Source organism: Bradysia coprophila, unplaced genomic scaffold, assembly GCF_014529535.1.
Source record: "Bradysia coprophila strain Holo2 unplaced genomic scaffold, BU_Bcop_v1 contig_297, whole genome shotgun sequence".
Classification (NCBI taxonomy): Eukaryota; Metazoa; Arthropoda; class Insecta; order Diptera; family Sciaridae; genus Bradysia; species Bradysia coprophila.
Window position 1 is genome coordinate 8,938,890 of NW_023503555.1, and position 23,196 is coordinate 8,962,085.

The 23,196-nt window shown below is 36.5% G+C and overlaps 3 protein-coding genes across 3 annotated transcripts; all 3 read right to left on the reverse strand.

Moving 5' to 3' along the window:
- Window positions 1-1,987: 1,987 nt before the first annotated feature.
- Window positions 1,988-3,791, reverse strand: LOC119078645 (PE-PGRS family protein PE_PGRS5-like). Its single transcript, XM_037186240.1, has 6 exons — window positions 3,404-3,791; window positions 3,201-3,248; window positions 3,072-3,146; window positions 2,603-2,683; window positions 2,062-2,424; window positions 1,988-1,992 (listed from the first exon to the last, which is right to left on the reverse strand). The coding sequence occupies exons 1-6, from the start codon at window positions 3,678-3,680 to the stop codon at window positions 1,988-1,990; spliced, it is 849 nt and encodes a 282-aa protein (XP_037042135.1). The 5' UTR covers window positions 3,681-3,791.
- Window positions 3,792-8,311: 4,520 nt separating this feature from the next.
- Window positions 8,312-12,101, reverse strand: LOC119079042. Its single transcript, XM_037186829.1, has 5 exons — window positions 11,780-12,101; window positions 10,765-10,869; window positions 9,617-10,658; window positions 9,140-9,559; window positions 8,312-8,682 (listed from the first exon to the last, which is right to left on the reverse strand). Exons 1-5 carry the CDS (start codon window positions 11,882-11,884, stop codon window positions 8,447-8,449), a joined length of 1,908 nt encoding a protein of 635 aa, XP_037042724.1. The 5' UTR covers window positions 11,885-12,101; the 3' UTR covers window positions 8,312-8,446.
- Window positions 12,102-15,096: 2,995 nt separating this feature from the next.
- LOC119079126 (myosin light chain alkali-like) lies at window positions 15,097-17,234 on the reverse strand. The gene is made up of 6 exons (XM_037186955.1): window positions 17,085-17,234; window positions 16,691-16,718; window positions 16,029-16,112; window positions 15,699-15,926; window positions 15,533-15,619; window positions 15,097-15,371 (listed from the first exon to the last, which is right to left on the reverse strand). The coding sequence occupies exons 1-6, from the start codon at window positions 17,085-17,087 to the stop codon at window positions 15,340-15,342; spliced, it is 462 nt and encodes a 153-aa protein (XP_037042850.1). The 5' UTR covers window positions 17,088-17,234; the 3' UTR covers window positions 15,097-15,339.
- Between the last annotated feature and the right edge of the window lie 5,962 nt (window positions 17,235-23,196).

Genomic DNA, 23,196 nt, shown 5'->3' on the forward strand with positions numbered 1-23,196 from the left:
AAAAATTGAAATTTAATTGGAATAAATGAAATTGCAATAGGTTCATCACCTTGTAGATTGAAAAAAGCACGAAAAACAATCAATATTCTAAATTTTTTTGAAATTTTTTTACTGTATCATATTATAGTCTAAGTGTGACGGTTGGGATCAAAAGTCGTTGTATTCCTTCTGTCAAAGTGACGTTTAAAATGTCAGACCAACATTTTTCTGCCAAATAATTAAGAAGTCGTCTATTTTTCCTCAATTAGTCGGGAAACAGCGACTTTTTATAATTTATTTTGACAAATAAGCTTATTTTAAGGAAATAATTCTTCTACAACATATGAAAAACACACAATTTTATATTTTTAAAGTTGAAATGAAAGTTCACAAAACTCACATCAAATTTATACAACAATCGGCAATTTTATAACACGGCTCCGATGTGCCTTTGTTACTGTTTGTGTGTGTTAGTAAATGAAAGTTCTAAACTGTTCTAAAAAAAACTTACTGCCTTCTGACAGTCTTCTGACAGTCCTTATGATTATTTAAAAATATTGAGAAGAAAGTCGCACAAAATTATTAAAATGCTTTTTAAATATATTTGAATTATCGTACAAGAAATTCTATGTGTGCAGAATTGTTCTATTTTGTGTAAAGAATGTAAATAAATTATAAAATTTTTGTCTGTTTCCCGACTAATTCTATCAGTAAAAGAGACTTATAGAAAAATAAACGATTTTGTAATTATTTGGCTAAAAATTTTTGGTTTGACGTTTAAAACGTCACTTTGACAGATGGAATAGACCGACTTTTGATCCCAACTGTCACAAGTATTTTCAATCAATTGATTTCAGACCTTTGATTTTTCATTTCTTTGATGCTTTTTGCTATATAAGACCGTACTAGTCAGAGCTCATTGTTTATTCCTGAAGATGGTACCGATAAAAGAGATGATATCCGTCCGTAACAGGATAACTGATTTTTCCTTTCTACCAAAAGGTCTTCCGCTTTTACACACAAGGGGGATGTCTATCGAAATGGTTTTTCTTTACAACACTGCTTTCATCTTGTGAATGGATTTTAGCGAACCAGTCGCTTTTCTCATTTTTGACTTTGAATGTAGTAAATTTACAAAAACCAAAAACCGAATTGACGGTGTCCCCAATAATTCCACTATTTAAATGAAGTCTTAGATTACAATGGTAGTACTAAAAATACGTGCGTTGAGCGTCGGCAAGTAAATTTACTGAATTAAACAGCTTGTCGATTCGATCCCGACCTATACTCGCCCCAACCGTTAAGTAAACTAATTTCCGTTAGAAATTGATAAACCTTGATTAATTAATTTCGAATTTCAAAGTGAAATATATTAAAGTTCTTTAAACGTTGATTTTACATTAACAATTCATTTTCGTTTCTCCGCGTAAAAACTTTACTTTGCCGTGGCGGTAACTCTAACAAAAACGTGAGCATCTTCAAATTTGGAAATTTTTCAAAAATTGATTTTCGCAAAATATCGAGCGTTCTCGTGAGAACTGGTCGTTTAACTTTCAGCCAGCGAATTTCGCTTCCGTAAACCTCTAGAAATTCTGTCATGCTTCCAAAATTTAGTGAAAAATAGAATTTCTGTACGGGCTCCTCACTGACACAAAAGTTTTCAGATTATTACTTGCGACAGATAACAGCACATTACTTGTCACAGATAATGTGATTTTTGTATCAAAAATTACATTACCTGGGGACGCAACCGTCAACTTTTTTCTCAGTGCTGTATTTAAAATGTTTTCTGCATATCAATTCTTCTTTTCGTGCGAACAGCTTAATTACTTCTCTTAAAAATTTATGAGAATTCTCACTTTTAAATTTGGCGTTTGGTCGAAACCGCATAACTCGAAAGCTTGGCAATAGAAACGTTTAACAAAAACTATTCAATGTTCGCTTTTTACGGAAAAATTTGCTTTCCCATCAATGACTTTTATTTAATTCAAATTAACATTTTTCTTAATTAGACTGTAATAGGCAAAATTTGTGAGCATGGTCTGCTCCTTCGCACATATTGACATCTGCAGCTTGGTCTACCTCCATTACACCCACCATCAACAGGCTTCGAAGTAGGAGTAACTGGCGTAGGATCAACCGGTGTAGGATCAACCGGTGTAGGATCAACCGGTGTAGGATCAACTGGTGTAGGATCAACTGGTGTAGGATCAACTGGTGTAGGATCAACTGGTGTAGGATCAACTGGTGTAGGATCAACTGGTGTAGTTTCAGAACCACATTCACACAGTGGCGAGCCAATTGGAGCGTTACAACTTGTGCCACTCATTCCATCGTTACCTTTCTGTGCACTTGCACTTCCTGCAGCTCCACCAAGTCCACCGCCTCCACCTTGTTTACCAGAATATCCTCCACTTCCACCACTACCTCCGGCTCCACCATTTCCTAAGGAGTCGAAAAATAAAACTATTGAAAACTGGCTTCCTTGCTTAGACATAAATGTAGTCGCTGAAGTAGTACAGTGTGCACATACGTTGACAAGTGTAGGTCATAATGTTACTTCAACAAACTCATAAAGAGTACGTACATAATTATGTACACAATCTTAGCAAGACATGTTTACCTGATCCTGCTCCGCCATTTCCACCACCTCCACCAGTTCCTGCAGCTCCTCCAGTAGATCCACGAGCACAACCGCCATTACCTAAAATCAAATTGGTGTTACCAGATTGTAATTACTCATTAAAGTAGTCATAACATGACATGACATAATGTTCCGCCTAATATCAACCGGTATGTTATTAGAGCCTAGTGGGACGGTAACACCCAAAAAAGGGTATTATCGCCTATTCAACCAGTTTTAGTAAATTAAAACAAGACCACAAAAAATGATCTGATTTTTGGGAGCTTTTGCAGGCGTCATCGCACGGTTGATAATAACACCCAAAAGATAATAATAACAAATCAAGCGATCATCACTGAGTCATCAAAGAAGTTGTTGAGGTTTTATTTCATCCCGAATGCTTCATGAATCTTACAAAATTTGGTAGGTACAACTTTCCAAAATTCTTCGAACTAGACTAGCTAATTACCTCCTTTTCCACCATCTCCCGCCGGCTCTCCTGCACCACCATTTCCACCTAAACCGCCAACACCACCAGCTCCAGCTAAAATAACAAGTAATTTATTGTACGAAATTTTTACATTATCAACTAACATACCATCTAAACCGGAATTTCCACCATTTCCACCTGGACCACCAGCTCCGCCTTTCATGAAATTATACATTTTTATAAATCTCGAGCATATAATATAGTTATTTGGATTATGATTTATAATCAGCCACTTGCGTATAAGACAGAAGCTAATACACAACACACACAAGAAAAAGTAAATTCTAGTTATATTCAATATTTTTCCTTACCTTTTCCTCCTTCAATCCCATCTCCACCATTTCCACCGACTGCACCAGCTCCACCCGCGCCTGATCCATCACCCTTTCCTCCATTACCACCACGACATCCAGGACATCCAGGTAGACCATTTGCCCCGATTTTGCCGACACCACCTGCAGCTCCGCTGCCAACTACAGCATCTGCTCCATCTACGTTTTCGTCACACACGCCACACTCTTGTGCTGTCACACAGAATCCAACAAGGGATAATACGACGAAAAATGTTGTCAACTTTAACACAAACATATTTATTCAAATTGTAAAATTATATTTTCAAACTTTCTCAAAGACTCTATGAACGTTATGGTAGGACGCTACTAAGTGATTTGAGTTTTATTGAAATAATTAGGCCTTATATAGGTAAAATTTGAAAAAGTATTTCCAATTCTTCATTGATACAGCTGCGAATAAACGAAGCCTTTAATTGTTATTCGACATTTTTTAAACAACACATTAATCATGCCATGCGCGGTATAAATTTAAATGGTCATCACAAAAGTACATAAAAATGTTGTGTTTTGATGTCGGGAATATTGGATTTCTTGGCTTTCGGAAATTGCTAATCTTCTGTCATCGTGAGTACCTGCCCTACGGTTTATATAGGGTAATCCATTATTAATGCATGAAATGATTGAATCTTGAGATCAAGTTACAGGATCACGAAAAAGTTGGAATTAGCAGTTGCTGTGGTCTGTATTTTAGTCTGTTAGTCAGTCAACTTGGAGCTAGGCTGTTATTCTAGAACCGAGTACTCCGACGTTATAGGCTGAGAACTGGAAAATTCAAGTGATCTAGGTTTCTGTTTTTGCATACTCGAACGCCTCCCAGAATTCCAACCTAATATAATATTACAACATTGAAGCAGGATGAGAAGAGGTTTTCCAAATTGCGATAACTTTTGAGGCACCAGCTATCTCTAAAAAAGGTGTAGATATGGGGGGCAAAACCTGGTGTCAAGTTGAAAATGAGTGTAGGATACGTTGTTAGGTACTGGATCCACTTATCGAAATCAGGATTTTGAAATCAGGCTGACTCTTCGTTCAAATTTGTCAGAGCTGAGCAGACCTACTCATTTGGGCTAATCGGGCAAATCGTTTTAACTTAAAATGTCTAAATTGACGCCTCATCCGAGTAAATCTTCGCCCGACGCACCTTTTAATAATCAGTCTGGGCCTGGAGCTGAACTATAATAATCGCCTTTCTAAGTCAAACCAAATCCCCCAATCGAATGAGTATTGAATTTGGGTTAACCTATTGCAAGATTAAATCTCTTGCATTTATTTTCACGTGTCAATTTGGCTTTGCATTCTTTTGTTTAAAAAAATTCAATTGGTATGCTTTTAGTAAATATTATTGCAACTAATGAGAATGAGAACATGTGGCCATTCTAGAACATCCCAACTATGAACCACATTATTGCTGCGATAATATCCGCATGATCAATGTGTTATTGTCAAAAAACACAGAATATATTCTGCAGCTGGCAAATAAAGACAAGCCGGCTAAATTGTTTAATTTTTTCGTCAAATATTTAATATTTGTAAAGTAGCATTAACCGCATTTCGTCTCACCACGGGTACTCGGTTCGTGACGCAAGTTCTCGGAAGTGAAAATGCTTATTTATCTTTAAGATATTAGACAATTCCATTCCAATAAAAGTCAACATGTAATAAACTTGTCACATACCATCTGTTATCGATAACAACGACAAAAATAATGACAAACTCTGGGTAATATGGTCCTTTATATAGTAAAACGCATGTTACAAAATTGAAGTAGAAGATTTGCAATCAACCGATTAAAAACACTTTGATAGATGAAAGTAATAGACCCTATAATAATACTGGTTATATTCTTGCCGTCTGTAACAGGTTAAGTTGAAGGAAGAACCACAAATGTAGTACAGGCAAAGGCGGGAATGACTGTTTCGAACCTTTAATTCATTCAGATCGTGGGAAGTGAATTTAAACAGTTTGGCTATGAGAATCGAATTTACGCCTTATTTGCTTTCGCTTGAAATGAATTGTTTTCATTCTATAGCTGGTTCCATCTGAGTCCCTAATTTGAACCACTACTACCTGCATTTCGTCTAGTATGTAGTGATAAAAGCAAGATGATTTGTTATATCACATTGATATTGAGTGAAAATAGTGAGTGATAAGTGTCTCTGTGTGTCAAGAACCCTTAATAACGTGTCGGAAGTCTTGGTGCATACTTTTAAAATAATTGATATCCTTTTTTCACTTCTACGTTTACCAAAAAAATGCGTCAAAAAGTGGCAGATGATTCGGCTTTCTTGTCTTTCCTTCTGAACATATCTTTCAATTTAGTGGCAAACACTTGTCAGACAACTATTTCTTCGTGTCAATTTTCCTTATTAAATATTTTATTGATAAAATATTTGCGTTGAGGCGCTGAATGCGTCACCTAAAATCATATCAATTGTTTTGTAAGCATACACAAGAACTTGCGTCACATTTGGAGAATATCGTCACTTATCGCAAACCGACAAACGCCCTCAAAATCCTAGAATTATACAAGTTAAAGCCCACTCTGAGTACCATTCATTGTTTAGATTGTCTTTACATAGATTTTCCAAAGTAATCTAATATTATAACGTTGAAGCAGGATGAGAAGAGAAGAGGTTTTTCGAATTTCGATAATTTTTGAAAAAAGTCTAGATATTAGTGGCAGCCTGGTTTTTAAGTTTAAAATGAGTGTCGGATACATTGTTAGGTACTGTATCCACTTTATCGAAATCAATTGTTTCATCAGGATTCGTCATCATTTTCGTTTAACTTATTAAAACCCCAAAAAGGCAGCCTGGTGTCAAGTTATTTAGCATTGTTATTTGAATTAATGTGGAGTCAACTATCAAAGACCTTTTTTACCTAAAATGTTTATATTGACCCCGCTTCCGAGTGGAAGTTTGCGCCATTTACTAAGTTTATGCTACTCGATATCATAATGTTCGTAAGCTGCGGCCTTGTGTCATAAGTACACATCTATAGCCTAATAAAGTACTTCGCACTCGATGTTTTTAATTAATTTATTTCTGATTTTAAAAATTTGTTAAATACGAAAATGACTATACCTGTCTTTCTCTCTCTCTCTCTCTCTCTTTTCTTCTCGTGTAATTTGTGAAGATTCTCTGATTCTCTTCGTCGTCACAAAAATTGAAAAAGGTACTGAAAGACCTTTCTTGAAACTACGATATCAAATCAATGATCAATTGAGGCATGTGAAATAACATTCTTTCTTTCTAAATGTTATTTTGCATCGTTTAAAAATAACTTTGACCGATAGCCATGGCTATTAATCGTTGAATTTGGGAAAAGGCATGGGGAGGTGCGGGAAAAATAGAAAAATATGCGGTTTGTCTTGCTTTCTTGTCAATAGCTACTGTTTTATGTTTCGTCTTGTCAATACCTTTCATTTCCCGCACCTCCGTACCAGATTATAGAAGCTATTCCGCTGAAATCCTGATACTTATCGAACTTCTTGCATTTCGTTTGACGAGTCAAATTGGTGGCTTTACGTACCTTTTCCTTTAAACGAATTGGAATGCTTTTAGTAAATATTATTGCAAAATTACTGAGAATGAACACATGTGCCTATTGCCTATTCTAGAACAATACAATTTATTAAAATCCACGTTATTGCTGCGATAATATCCGCATGATCAATATGTGTTATTGTCAAAAATAATCGTTAAAACAAACAACCATTTGTCACAAATAATATTCTGCAGCTGGCAAATAAAGACAAGCCGGCAAAAAATGTTAATTTTATCGTTAAATATTCAATATTTGTATAGAAGCATTAGCCTCATTCCGTCTCACGACGAGTAATAGGTAATGGGTGTGCTAGTGCTATGCAAGTTCTCGATAGCAGAGAGAGATGAGTTATCCAAAAAAGCGAACAAATGCCTACATTTTAACGATTTGGGTCCTACCAAACAAAGTTGTTTTTTACTCAATGTCTCACAGCAGAAAAATGCAATGTGATGTAAAGAGACGCGTTGAATGAAATCGAGTTGTCAATGCTTAACCATCGTCTCATACAATTTTGACAGCTAAGTTCAAATTCGGTACGACCAACACATAAAATTTTAGCCTATGTTTTCTTCTACATGTCGTATATATCTCTCATTCATAATGGTATATACGCTTCAACAATACGTTCGGTGCAATTGTGTGACTCTATAGCCGAACGGCTATAGTCGCTGCTTTGTGTTCAAAAACCTTTTGGTGTCGGGGGTTCGATTTCTGGTCAATGCAAGATTTTTATTATAAAAATTTAGCCGGAATTGGACCGGAATTGCGAAAAGAATAATATCTGACAATTATTTTTGCGTATTTCTATAAAACTGTACTTGTCTATATTTAAAAGTGCACTAAAAATGTAAAAACCCTCAAGCAAACATACTTCGTCTTGACGCTGCTAAAATACCATCTTATTCCTTTGTTTGCAGAACGATGCACAGTTGTCTAATTTCTAATTTTACATGTAAAATGCAAAGGCTATGTTGCATTTTTACCGCCTTAATAAATGTAGTTAGGTTGCTAGAGAGGGTATTGCAATCAAGGTTCTGAAAGAACAGGTTAAGACACATCACGAAGGGGGTGTGATCAAAATTTTCCTGTACGCCAACTATAGGTTTGGAAAATTTTTTATGACGATTTCAACTTACCAAAAAAAATTTTGTTTTCTGAATTGTCAAGATTTGTTTTTCACCCGCCTTCGTAAGTGTCTTAACTTGTTCTATCAGTCTCTTGATTGCAATGATCTACTCGAAACCGGTGGCGATCCTCTTGTCAGCGAAAATTTCATGAACAAATTCCATAATTATAATAGCAAAGAGCGTTGAGTTCAGTCAAAATCTCTTTACACCCACCGTAACCGGTACAAGCGCCATATTTTATTTTATCGTCATATGCTACAGTTAGAATAGCTTTCTCCATCATTCAATCATCATGTACAACGTTTCGTAAACGTCTTCTCCTCCTCAATCACAAATTCGTATCTAAGCTGGTACACTTGTTGAACCTGCGATGGTGAATCTCAATCTCCAAATTTGGCATTTGGTCGAACCCTAGAAACTGGCTGACCTTGGTGAAACCAGTTTCGTAAAAAATGCTGTCCGGGTCGAATCCAGCTTCATCTCGGTTTCCGTCATCGCTGTCATCGTCTTCATCTTTGATGTAGTAAGTGCACTTATCAAAGTGTATGTGGAGAGTCTTCAATTCTAAGCGACAATGGGAAGAAGAAATGAAAAGGTTGCAAATACGTTCCAACTTGATCTTGGTCCTTTAAAGCGCTCGGATCGGGTTCGGTTTCACCTAACCGGATTTCAACTTGGACCTGAACTAAGATTTAAGGTTCGACCCAAACTCGACCTGAACCTGAAATTGCTTATTTAGCCGATCCGATCCGAATCTGAACTCTTACTTTCGGTTTTGACCTGAACCTGAAATGTTCAGGTTGGATCAGGCCGGGTTCGGATAGTCCGAAGTTACACCGGAAATCACAAATTTTCACACAAAATTTCGGGTCAAACATAAAAGTGAAAGTTCAGGTTCGGATCCGGTTTGTGCTGAACCCAACATTAAAAATTTCAGGGTCAGATCAATTTTAGATTGAACCTGTAATCTTAGTTCCGGTCAGACCGAACCCGACCCGTTCCGATTATAGCTCCTTTTTACCTGTTAAATCGTGAATTGATGGGTTGCATCGCTTCCAATATTTTGAGACCTTATCCGCGGACAGATCGTTCTCATTTCGAAACTCCTCTGCCAATGATTTACAAAAATTCGCGGGAAGTCCAGTGATCACCGCATCCAATTTGTACCAAAAACTGTTTTTGATGTGAATTTGCCAACTGAGATTCTCCAACTTCGGTAAATATGTGGAAATCTCTTCAAAATTGATATGTCGAACCCGTCGAAACCAAAAACTGTAATCATCTCTTATTGCCAGAGTCTTGACATTCGGCGTCCTTTTAATCAGTTCCGCGAAGACATGTCGGTTTCTCTTCCACGAAACTCGCAAAATCTCAATATTCGGCAAGCATTTCAGGGATTCGTCGAACATCAGATTATGTTCGTCGCTTAGAATGTCAACATCTGAAATTTAAAAGTTTTACCATCCATCGTGTCACTGGCCCAAAATGATCGCCTTACCCAACTCGTTTATATTTGGCAACTTGTGGGGCCAATCGAATGAAAATGGAAATATCTGATAGTCTTTCTGGGTCAGTTCTTGTCGTAGACGTAGCTGTCGCAGTCGGTCGAATTTCGGAAAAACTAATCCAATTAGCGGTCCCAGCGGTTGAGTGACTAGAGTCTGTAAAGTATTTCTGCTCGAATGAAACAACCGGTTTACGATCTCGCTTGCGCTAGAGTTCAGTTCATGGTCTAGGTAAATTATGTCATTAAATGATAAACTTAAGGATCGCAACTGTAGCTCAAAGCGATCGGGTGACTCCTTCCAATAAGCAATTAGTTCTTCTGTGACAACAATCTTAAGATCTTTGAGACAATGCAACTTTTCCGATTTGTATAAAATTTCCATATCATTGGGCGACACAGCCTGTTCTATCATTAAAAATGTTTTTAAGTTTGACGAAGCTGTGAGAATGTCTTCGACCATCGTTCCGTAGATTCGGAAGTTATCGTTCGGAATGCACAAAACTTCTAGCTTAGGAAGTCGTAACTGATGTGAATCAAACGAAAGAGAAATCGTGGTTGGAATCGGCGAACTAGGGCCAAACGTAAGCTTCTTCAAATTTGGAAGTCTTCCACAAAGCATCTTGAGCAAAATCTCTACGTTTCCTCTCGAATCTGAGAAGGAAACTCTGAGCGAGCGAACGCGGTTGCCCCAATTTCTTATGAAATCGATCATGCTCACAAGTAAGTCTGTAGTCAACTGATCGAATCGATAACTTGTGAACGGGAAAAGTGGTGACTCGTTTAAACAAATCACAAGATCAGTCAAATGCTTGACGCTTAATGCAGGAACCGATCTGCGTATGTTGAGCGAGCATGGTTTGCATTGTCGTTGTTGGAATCTTTGGACGTATCTTCCCAAACTGTATTCAAAGCATAAACTTATGTCGTCACGTTCCTGGATGATTCGTGATGAGATTTCGTTCCATTGACGATTAACTAGTCGACAATGCAGTAGATCGAGTGTGAAAGCATTACTGAGTACCTCTTCAACCATCTGAAAACAATAGACAAATTAGTAAGACCCGGAAAGACGTCACTGTATTGACAAAACACGAATCATCTGTGGATGTCGAAATTTCCCCATCAACTGCATTACGTACTTCAGGAGGCAAATCTTTGAATGATGTCTTTTTTCGAATGTTGGGTGTCCGATTTGAACTGCTTGCAATCGGTTCGCTGTATCTCGAATTTTTAGTCATGGGCTCCTGAAAAAAAATGGGATCTTTGGTGCTGATTATTGGTGCATAGACCGTCCTAACTCGTGTGACACGAGTCGTTTCAGCGGTCGTAAAATGAACTTTACTTACGGCACAACAGTCTCGCTTTTTAATATCTCAAAGCCAAGGAACATAAATTTTCTTTACCTTAAGAAGCATCGATGCTTTGTTGAAAAGCATACATTTGGGAAGAAGAAGAAGAAGATACATTTGGGCGTTTTTTAAATACTTTTGATGATATCTTTCCACCAAAATCCCATTTCAAAAATATAGCACCACAATAACGACCACGAATATGTTAGCTTTCAACAGAAAATAGTAGCAGTTTGGGCAGCTCTGAGAAAACGGAGCAGGAGGAGTTTATGGATTTTTTCATTGTTGACTTTTCTCAGAGCTTCGAAAAAATATCATCAAAAATGAAATACGAAACACGCAAATGTTGGCTACAATTTTGGCTAAGCATCGATGTCTCTGCAGACTCGACCAATCAAAAAGTCACGTTACACTTTTTAGTTTGTGTAAAACTCTAGCCAACTAGAGGAGACAGAGTGGCCGACTTTGGTTTTGCCCGTGAGCGGCCAGCGGCAATATAATTTTTCTGAACTTCATCTAACCAAAGTCAATGTTAGAAATATGTTTTGTCCCCTGCATGGTTTCACATTAGTGCCACGTCAGTATACTCTATAATCTCAGCTAAGTGGTCATGCCTCTTAACAAGATAAAATCGCTTATGTTACCAGACACTAGAGCTCATGGCTTATTTTTGGGAATTTTAATTTTAAAAAAATCAATGCTTGAACTTTGGTAACACGTAACATACGGTGCAACCATTCATTCAATTTTTATGTAAATGTTCTAGTAAATCCAAAAGAAAGCAATTTAAACATAAATTCGTTACCTCAGATGAATGTTCAATAGCAGGATCCGCATTTGTACGTATTGCATTACCGATTTGCCCGATGCTCGCTGGAGCAAAGTAATTCTTCATATGTTGCGTCTCCATTTTTGCTACGACTTTACTGGCAATTCAGTTAATTACTCTGTAGAACTTGTTCTGCATGAACGACACTGAAGGGACTAGTTACTCGGGTAGACAATAGGAAGCAAGCACAGATGTGCTGGATATTACGAGATTGCTGTAGCGATGAAAAGGAATGTGTTCACAGTCAGACGAAATGATTTTTGATCATAATTGATTCGTGTCAAATCTTGATAAAAGTAAACAAACAAAGTCCAAGCCATGTGTGCGGCATCAGCTTATGTCAAAGTTCATGAAATTCACAATACTTTGGCAGAAGCTGATGAATAACAAATATTGATCAGGGCCTATTTATATGGAATTTATGGAATTTTATTGGATTTTATGGAGCTAAATTCCTTAATAATAGGTTCTTATATTGCCGTCGTTGAAGATATTTTATTCTATTGAATGGTTTGGTGGCCATATTCTTGGGATAATACAAGTAGGCCGAATACATCAGTTTGATGTTGATGACTATGGTTTATATTAACGCCGTAAGTGCGCTGACAATTCAAAAAGGTACGTTGGTCAAAAACGCGCAAATGAGTTGGCAAGTATCACATGATTGTTTCCGAATAAATCAATTACGTAGCAGGATCCAATGTGGTATATTGCCCATGTAAAAGCTGAGTGTCAGAAAAGAATTCAAGTAAAATTAACCGAAAATATTCTTCACGTAATGGATCATTTTCGCAGGAGTTAAACTGCTATGTAATGGTTACTTTTCGCAGGGGTCAGTCAATGAAATTCTTTTTTGTGCCTCAGGATAATTACACATTTCTCGTCACTGCGTCTATGATTGACATTTGATCACCCTTGGAACAAAATAGGAAAATTCAATAAGAGTCTTTTAGTCAATTTGGCGGGTGCGATGGGACAACGTTGGTTTGTTCGAAACGTAAGAAATGATAAGTAGTTAGTACACCTGTGGCGAGATAGAAGGAATATGTGAACGACGGCTTCTAGGGGATGGAATGACAGCAAATTAAGTGGCATTACCGAATAAAACGACTTATTATGTTAGACACACCATATCTTTTGTTTGTATTGAATGACCCCATCTACCCTTAATGCGGACGTCATTAATGAACACTCTTTCACGGCCCAGACCGACAAGAATGCTGAGTGAATGCTAAAAGTAGTTTCGAAAATTTCAAGGATTTATAAGAGTCGGTTTTAAAGGCCGCTCTGGACGCTGCCAATGTGATACCCTTGCCATTATTTTTGTGATCGAAATTCCCGCAGCTCTCATTGTATTACTTCATCCGGCAAATATGGTGCTGATGCCGCGAGTCTTAGGACGCATTAATCTGAACGATTGCCCATAAAAATATTTCCTTTTTCAATGCAGCCACGCATTGGAAATCGAGAAGGGTATAGAAAATTGAACATTTTTTTGAGCGTCTCTAAAGGGAAACCATCCTGCACTCAAATTGAATAAAGAAAAATTAGCTCGTTACCTCACATGACTGTTGATTGGGTGGACTTTTTACTATTGCACATTCCTCGTTGGCTCTTGAATTACCAAAATTCGCAGTGCTCTCTTGTGCGAAATCAGTTTTCATATTTTTCTGCTCCATTGTTTATTGCTTAAAAGCTCAAATTTTAAACAATACAAGAAAATTGAATTTGATACGCAATGTGACGTTGGACTTGTAAAATTCTTGATAATTTCGCGCGTAGACACGGAAGCAAACAATTAGATAATACGAAGTTAGTGCGTCGACAGCTTATGTCAAAGTAATGTACATTTTATAATGTCACAAACTATCAAACAGACTCTTCGACTGGTATATTATCATGAAACTGACTATACTTTGACAGAAGCCGGTACCAAAATTCTAAAAGAACAGGTTAGGACACCCATGAAGGCGGTGACATCAAATTTGATAAATGCATAACATAACATTACACATCGGATGAAAATTCATCTTGAAATTTTTTTTTTTGTTAAGTTGAAGTCGTCATATAGACTTTCTCCAAAGTAGATATGGGCAGAGGTAATGCCGTATATAACCAGTCAGATGTACCGTGGTACGAAAGTTTGATACAAACGCCATCTATCGCTTTATTTAAAAACATAAAATTGCTTAGAAACCTAGGCCATCCGTTTTGTGATAGGCACAATATTTTGTGAGACACAAGTAAACCATTTTAAACAGGGGTGTCATTAGCATCGAATTTATTATGTCGCGCGTAAAGGTCTTTAAGGTTGGAGGAGATTTTCTTTCCTCGATAAGAATGAAGAAGAGTTTCACTACTTAACCAAGAAATCTCGAAATTTTTCCATCAATTTTAGTATTAACTGAGAAAAATAATTACAATTCTGAATGTAACGTTTTGGAAATAAGTACGACTGTGCAATTTTACGATAAAATCGAATGCTATGTTGAAAAATTTCTGTACTTCAATCTAATTTTTGTAAACTCTAAAGGCCTGAAGATTCGAATTACAAACAAATTTCGCTCCAATCGGATTTTAATGGATAAGAAAATATTACGATTTTCTCCAAGCTTAATTGGTCGCCCGAATTCGTGGGCCCTTTCAAGTTTACCCCGAAGGGCCTTTTCGGGCCAGGCATTACATCCACACTATATCTGCTTTGTCAAATACCTTATATGTAAATGAAGCAAGATTCACAATTGAAGAGAGTTATGCACTAACCGCAACAAAATGACATTTCCCAATTTAAAAAAAAATCGGTTCATGCAAATCTCATCTCAATTGTAATTCAGCAGCTCCATCTATGATTTCGGATGGTTGTTGCGTATACTAGATTTCATCATATATGAATGAGATATCTTTCATAAATGATTTCATGCCGAAAGTGATATAATTTGTGGGTCCATCGCCAAGGTGCCGGAATCCATGAAAGTAAATTCACCCACTTAATCTAATAGAATCTCACAGCTAAGTAAACAATTAACCAGAGATGTTTTCACTAGTGGGTGGGACGAAATTTCTCAACTTAATGCTATTCAAATAAGTCACTATTCGGATCAATAGTACGTGTGATTACCTTTCTAATGACACCCTAGACGACCCTGTACGGCTCGTGTAGCTGATATCATATTGTAAAAGAGAGCAGAGATGGAAAATCACCAAAAATAAGTGCACATGGGAGGGGAAACAATTTTTTAACTTTTCATTCGCGCGGAGTCAGGTGAGTCGTTCAAAAGAAAACCACAAACAAATATTTTTTTTTTGCGTAGCTTCATTATATTGACAAAGTCCCTACTGCTAATTTGTTTACCATTTCTTTGTTGGGTAGTAGTATAATTGAAATCGATATCCAATGCAAAACGAATTTTATTAGGAATTTGTTGTACGATCGATTGGAAGAATGCGTGTCCATTGTTCATTAAATATGTGTTCGTCAATGTCGATTAGAGAATAACAGAGAAAAGCCATGTGATGATGTCCAGTCAGTTTTCTCTTTATTCCTTTCCACACATTTTCGCCAAGAATGCTGAAAATTGAATTTGAATTTAAGTCGTAGTACCGGTCGATCAAACTTCTTCACACAAAAATGTATGAACGATCCTTCACACAAAATATACATTGTATGGCTTCAACACACTAAGTGGAGAAAACTCGATTTGCATAATCACCGATTCGAACTACACTTACGAATATAATCGACTTCACCGTCATCATTCTCTTCGCCCATACAATCAGCAAAGACCGCATCTACTTGATCTTGGGTCAACGTTTCACCTATTATTACACAAAATGTTTATTTTTGGAGTGCATTGCACTCGTGTGCGTAAAACTAGTGTCACTCTGACCCACTTACCTAACGCAAGCAAAGCGTAACTTAATTCAGCGAGTACCATTTTGCCGTCCTCTCTTTTGTCGTACAATTTCAAACATTCGATGAAATCTTCGTAACAGCCTTGATCTTTTTGATTTTTCACTTCGTTGAATATTTGCAGAAATTCTTCGATCGGAATAATTTTCTCGCCACGCTTTTCTGTTTCGCCAAGTTTTTTGATATATGCCAGGGTTGGATTGCAACCGAGTGCTACAGAAAGAGAACAGTTAAACGCTTGGAACTTGGAATGTTTCCTTTTCTCTCTATCTCTCTCTCAAATAAAAAATTGGGAAATTAATTCCGAATTAATACCTCTTAACACATCTCCAAGATCATTGGCATCGATTTTGTTTTGCTCTCCATCGCAATCGTAGATTGTGAATACGAATTCAGCATCTTAAAAGCAAAAGAAAAAGATAAGTTCAAGAAAACGAAACGAACGACGCAAAAAATAAAAAAAGTTCGCATTGAACGACAGATTGTAAGTCAGTCGTTGCAAGAGTACACCACAAAAGTAATCCCGTTACAAAAATAGAAATCGAAATGTTAATCACCAATTCGATGCAAGAATAGATTCTAATTTAAAAATCAGACATTCAATCAATCAGATAAGGGGTCATCCATAAATCATGTTCGCTGTAAATGTGCTAGAAAATTAGGTATTCGATGGGTGAGATATTTAGCCGAAAAAGACCCTACAAAATTTCGCTAGTAGGGTAAAGGCACTAGTCTCGGCACATGGACCAATAGTCGGTCACTTATGGTTCTTTCATTACTAAAAAAGATATCATCGAAAGACAATAGGTATTCGACTACTTTATATATCCGGAGACTGGTGCGCCCGCCCTGATTAGGAAAAAACGAGGAAGAGGAAAAAACTGAGACAAAGGACAAGATAGTCCAAAAATCTAAGAAATAGTGGGGATTGATGGATGACTCCAAATTTGATTAGATCATAAAAGTACTTGAATTACCTTCAATATCGTCTCGTCGTAGATCTGGCTGAAAAGAGAGAAAACTGAATTAATTTTGTCAAAGAAATTCAACAATTATGAAAAGGAAAATTGTAAACGTAGTGGTAATGAAGTCATTGAATGTTCTGGCTGTCCCATTTTTTTAAAACTTAGCACCTGGCTAGTCCGCCATTACTTAGGAGGAAATGAGTTTATTAAAAATTACATAAGTTGACGTTACATAAGCACGAAACACGATCTCTTTGGATCAAATAAAATTTCGAACGCAATTGCCATCATCTGTACTTTAACAACGTTTTCCACTTTATCACTCCTAATCACTTTCCACACAAATTCCATTTATTTTCTTCACCACAAAAAATTCAATCAAAATGAAATTCCGTATTCGACTCACCATAATGAATCACGTTTTTTTGTCAGGGCGATGCAACTGATAGCAAAGTGAATACTGAACGAATAGACTGATGTTACCGTTCGATCACAATTAAATTGAATTACGGCTCAATTAAATTTGTCGCGCATGACAATTAATCCCATTCGATTCGACGTCACAAAGAGCCAATATACCGATAGAGCTAATTATAACAATTATTCGTTGTTTGTTGAGATGGTAACCAATTATCCGATTTTCCGGTGTCGCAAACATACACTGACGAATTTGCACAGTCCTTTTATTGCATTCCGTAGATATTTTATTCATTAAAAGAAATGAGGGAATGAGTTAAGAAGGTAACTATTTCGACGTCGAACAGTGAACGTAACGGGCTAAACACTCTGCCAAAAAAATCATATGACAATGTGGTCAGGCGTAAGTTTTGCATTTTTTAAACATTCTACTTTATCTCCCATTTGAAGCAAGTCAAAGTTGCATTACTCGTATGAATTAGTACATTGCATTTCATAACCAGTACTTCGTGTGTGAAATTTAGCGATCCGAGGCGAAACCGACGTCGATAAAAAGAATCCATTTCCCACCCCATTGTCAAGTGAGAAGTAGAGTTTACTTAACCTCACTTTTTGGAATAAATATATTGAATTTGATTTTTTTTAAATATTTTATGATTATTATCTTTACTGTAGTCAATGCTACAATATTTGCACTGCGGCATCACAAATTAACAACTTATTTATGGCAAAACATTATGTGCACCGATAAAATATCAAAAAAATTGGCAATACCGCCATCCAAACCCAATAAGAGATACTTTCTGGTCCAGAATATAATATATGTATTTACAAAAAACAAAATAAATAAATCTGGAAATGCGAAATCGTTGCGATATTAATTACATATCAGTGGAATGTAAATTTCATTTTTACACAGAAATTAATTATTAAAATAATGCGATAAATATTCGGGCAATTTTTTTTTTGGAGTTGAAATGAAAAACATTTTCGCATATTTTAACGAATCGTTAATTATACGTTTCATTTGTTTCATCTGGCCGTAAGGGCGCAGATAGTGAGTGGTAGAATATTATGTATGCTTTGCATATGCACTAGACGACAACCTTTAATTTCAATTTAGTTGATTCAATAAAAAATCTCCATTCTTTCCATTGACCAAATTATTTACGTATGGAAGCTGTGGACAGAAAGTTTTCCATTCTTTGGGTTAGGGGTCGAAAATAATTGTCTGCTTAAGAGGCTTAAGTAGCGGATTTAGTGGTAGTATCTTATCAGTCATAAGTACTAGAGGGAAACCAAAGCGTTTATGGAAATTTACAACTTTTTCTATAACGAAGTGCGTAATATATGTTGCGATGGACAGCTACAATAGAAAGAAGATCTATAAACATTAAGTGAAACATTTTATGTTTACGTTTATGTGATCCGCTAAAAAATTTCAAAATACAGATTGTCACGAACTAACTGATCATCGAACAACCAGGCTGGCCACTAGTTTTGTTAAATTCCGCAATAAATGCTGCACTCATGTCATGACAATTTTCTTAACTACAGGTGCACCTGAGCTCAAACAATTGTATATTCATTGCAGGCTCATCAATATATAAATTCTAACAAATTACATTCCGAAAAATTAGATGCAGCCAAATCGTCAAATCCTAGTAATACGCAAAAAGTGACGTGAGTGGGAACGAAAAAAGGGTGTTACTGAAAGCGAAAAGTGAAAGTAAAGGTGAGAGGAAAAGTTGTTGTTTTGGTGAGAGAATGTGTCGTTTTTGGTCCGCCTGAATGAAGAGTTTTATTTAGTAACTATTATCACATACGCGCGGTGTTCGGCTGTCAAAATTACTTAACTAGAAGTTTAATTCAAAAATTACACTTCAGTTCTATGTTGTTGTCTCGTTTTCGCTTATGTGATAAAATAGAGTACACACTTGTCACTATCAGTCTCGGCAAGCCTCGACTTCTTCGTGACAAGTGTGTAATATATATTTACTACAATCAGACTTAAGAAATTTTCTTGCTGATGTGTTTACTGTTTACGATTGAACGGGAGAACATCGATTTGACGTTATTTATGCCGATTGGCAAGACTATCAACGACATGGAAATCATTCAGTATAAATTGACGGTTCCGAGATCCAAGTATAAGATTGTAATTAAGTCCGTTGGGATCAAAAGTAGGTCTATTCCATCTGTCAAAGTGACGTTTTAAACGTCAAACATTTAAAACTCTATAAAACGGTAGGTAATTTCGTTAATTCTTCCTTATTTTTTTTTGAAAATCCAGTTAGTGAAAAACAATTTAAGAAAAATCAACGAAATTACTGACTACTTAAAAGATTTCTTATGTTTGACGTTTAAAACGTCACTTTGACATATGGAATAAACCTAATTTTGATCCCAACGGACTCAATTGATCCTAATACGTGGTCTAAAAACGTTCGCGTCCGTGATTTTGTGGCGTGCGGTAATTTGGCACATGGTGCTAAAACAATGCATTTTTCAACTACGTAAAAGGTGAACTCGCACACGATTTTTCGATACCAAAATTTTGCAAAAGGAGTCATTAAGTCGATGACATGGCTAAAAAGCATTTGCAGCAATAAACTTGCGTGTGCGAGTTCACCTCCTACGTAGTTTAAAAGTGCGTTCTTTTGGCACCGTGTGCCAGATTCCCCGATGCCGATTTTGTGTACAAGCCGAAATAAATCGTTAGAGACTTTCTTAATAAAAGTAATCGCGGCTGACCGTGCTCGGTTTTGGATCTTTGTAGTTTTTTTTATTGTTTTTGTTTCATTGGTTTCAAATTTGTTTCTCTTTATGAAATCACGGAAATCTTACTTCAAAACGTCGAAATTTTCGAATTGCGGAGAACTAAAACTACGAAAATTAAATTTTGCCGCTTCGGAAAAATTTCGGAAAGTTAAAAGAAACGCGGAGGTTTCCAATTCATCTTTTTACAAAATGTAAAGTTAGGGCGTTTTTTGCAAGGTTCTGAACCAGGTTAAGACAACTCTGAGTTGTTCACGAAGACGGTGACAAATTGTATTGTTTTGTTACATGAAATGGAGAAACCTCGTTTTGCGTTCAGCAAATTGTATGGTTTTGTTACATGAAATGGAGAAACCTCGTTTTGCGTTCAGCAACTTCTTTAAATTTGTTACATGAAATAATCGGTTCAGTTCGAATCACTTTATTTATTTTGCATTTTAATTTCGGCTAATTGTGTTCGTCGTAGAAATCTGTGTCAATACTGATTTTGCCTTGTCCTATGAACCTGTTAATACAGTATTTGAAGCACGTATTTTTGTAACAGCCGAAAATTTTACCACTGTGAACAGTGCACAAATTGAGTTCAGCGGCTACGAAGTTTATATGAAAAAGGCAACGTAACAAAAACGAAATTCCGGAATTCCGGCGATTAGCATTAGTATAATAAAGAGACTATTGGCACCCGGTGCCATTAGCCACAGTATAATAAAGAGACTATAAAGAGCCGGTGCCATTAGCCACAGTATAATAAATAGACTATAAAGAGCCGGTGCCAATAGCATATTTGATTATTTTTTTGCGTGTGGGAAGGGTAGTTATCTCTGATGTTTGCTTGATCAGCGTTCATCTACATTATTGCGTCTACCGTGGATTGAATTTTTCAGTATTCGACTAAAAAATATTAAAAATCCCGTTCATCGCAAGTGATGTCATTTTTTCGGAAGAACATCATAATGATTCGACATTCGAATAAACAATCTGATTCTCACGCTAAAACATTTCAAATCTATGACCAACAATATCAACAGTACCATAATGCATCATCAAAATCCATCACATAGAGTAATTTAACAACACACACTAAACACATGTATATCAATTATGCGATCGTAACGAATCCATTCATATTTTCACGCATAAAATCATATCCAAGCACAGTTTGGTAAAATGACCTCATAAAGATCATGTCATAATTTTGACCGCAACCATTCGTCATGACAAACCTTAAACGATGACGTCGGATATAATTGGCACTGTCATTCATTTAAAAAAAAAAAGTTTTTGCGCTGGTTGGTTCGGGTGTGTGTATGTTTAGCACATTAATATATCATGGAGAGGGAATCATATTTTCGTGAAACTAAGAATGTGTTGTCCGGCACAACAAACAGAACGATGACGATGATGATGAATAATTGCTGAATTGTGGACTCATGTGTGGACGGCGTTGCTGTATAGTTGGGATTGGATTTGTCGAGATAAATGGCATCGTAAATAAACAAACAAACGAAAACGAAACAGAATTAATAATAAATGAGCCAACCAAACCACAGTCTTGGTATAATTATACCGAATATTTTAATCTCATAGTCATGCGTCTATAAATATGTTCAGTGTAAGCGTTTCTGGAAAAAAACGTCTCTTACATTCATGAATGCATATTATATACTCTTAAAAGCGATTGGTTTGCTAAACAAAAAATATAATCGACGATTTCAGAAAAGATATACCAAAAAAAAAATGCTGTCTGCGTGCTAAAGACACACGGCCGTAGGTTGCTCGAACCAAAGAACCAATTTTTTTTTTTTTTATAATTTCTCGTTTCGATAAACAAACATCAGAAGACGAAAAAAAATGAGTGTGATTCCCAGACCGAAAAGCGCCCGAACACTTGTTCCAGACAGAAAGAAAATGTACCCAATTTGCTACTTCGCCACAGGTAGTAAATAGTATAGAGTAACATGCATATAAAATAAAGCCGTATATGAATTATGACATGATAAGGGTCTGGGACTTGGATGAAAAAATTGTTGATCCAAAATCATTTTCTTCGATAAACGAACGCACATTGCCTCTGCTGTTGTTGTTGAAACGTGCGTGCAGCTTTTCCTTTTCTTTATTTTCTTGTTGTCATTCAATTTTGGAAAGGAAATTGGTTGATATGTCTGTGATGGGACATGCAAGAAGGCCTTTTTAGAATTTAATAAAAAATTAAATGCCAGGAATTCCGAGAATTTGCAATTATTTAAAACAATTTTGAGAAAGTTGAGAACTTCAAAATTATTGAACATCTCAAATTACAGCACTGCTCTGCTATGATTACAGTCGACGTCAGTGAAATGTAGACAAAAACAAAAACCGCTCATTCAAATACTGAACAACAGCTGATTCACTTATGAATTTCACTGACGTCGACTGTAGGAATTTTCAAGAATGATTGAATTGACTGAAAGTACCCTACTTGATGATACGCATTACTCAAAAATCCTTGTCCCAAATTTTCACTTAGATTGAAAATCCATGAATGTATGTTCCTTGATAACTCGAGTAATTCTCCTCCAGAGCGAAGCTTTGCGGCCAGATTGGATAAAATATTTTTTTTGTCTGTCAAACAAAAGGGGTGAAAATGAGATTTTCTCACCCGAACTGTCATTAATCGAAACGTCAACCCAAAATCAGTTTTTTTCTTGGCCTTTTGAGTGGAGAAAATAAGGTTAATCACATCACACATATGAAATAGTTATTTCTTCACCACATTCATAACAAGTAATAATTTAATCAAAAAATTGCATTAGTGAGGTCACAGACCTCATCAAAGTTCACCGAGGTTACATCGATTTTGAGAAATTTTCCGGAAGTCATATTTTCTGCCGTTTATCATCAAATTTTATGAAGGTAATATTTGTCCCAGGAGTACTCTACATCAGCTTTCCAACGAACACATACACGCCCGTGTCCTCGCCACCTTACGGAAATGAAATCCGGACTACGAAACCTAATTTTTCGACTTTTGGCCACTTACAGCCAGTCAGGTATGGAAGATCAAAAATATCTTAGACTGGTTCTGGGGCCTACGCACCAAGGCCTGACTAGGCATATATAAAAAAAAGTCCTGGAATAAATAGCGCCGATTTCGGTCAGTCGAAATTCAAAAGAATCCCTCACAATCAAGACGTCAAATTGCAGATTCTTCGTACGAGATATAGTATTTGAATTTAACACGGAAATCTTAGACGTCCTGAACGTGTACATTGGTATGTTCCCGTGTACATTGGTACAGTGACAACGCACTAGTAGAAGTACCTAGAAGAATATCAAGTTTCGAC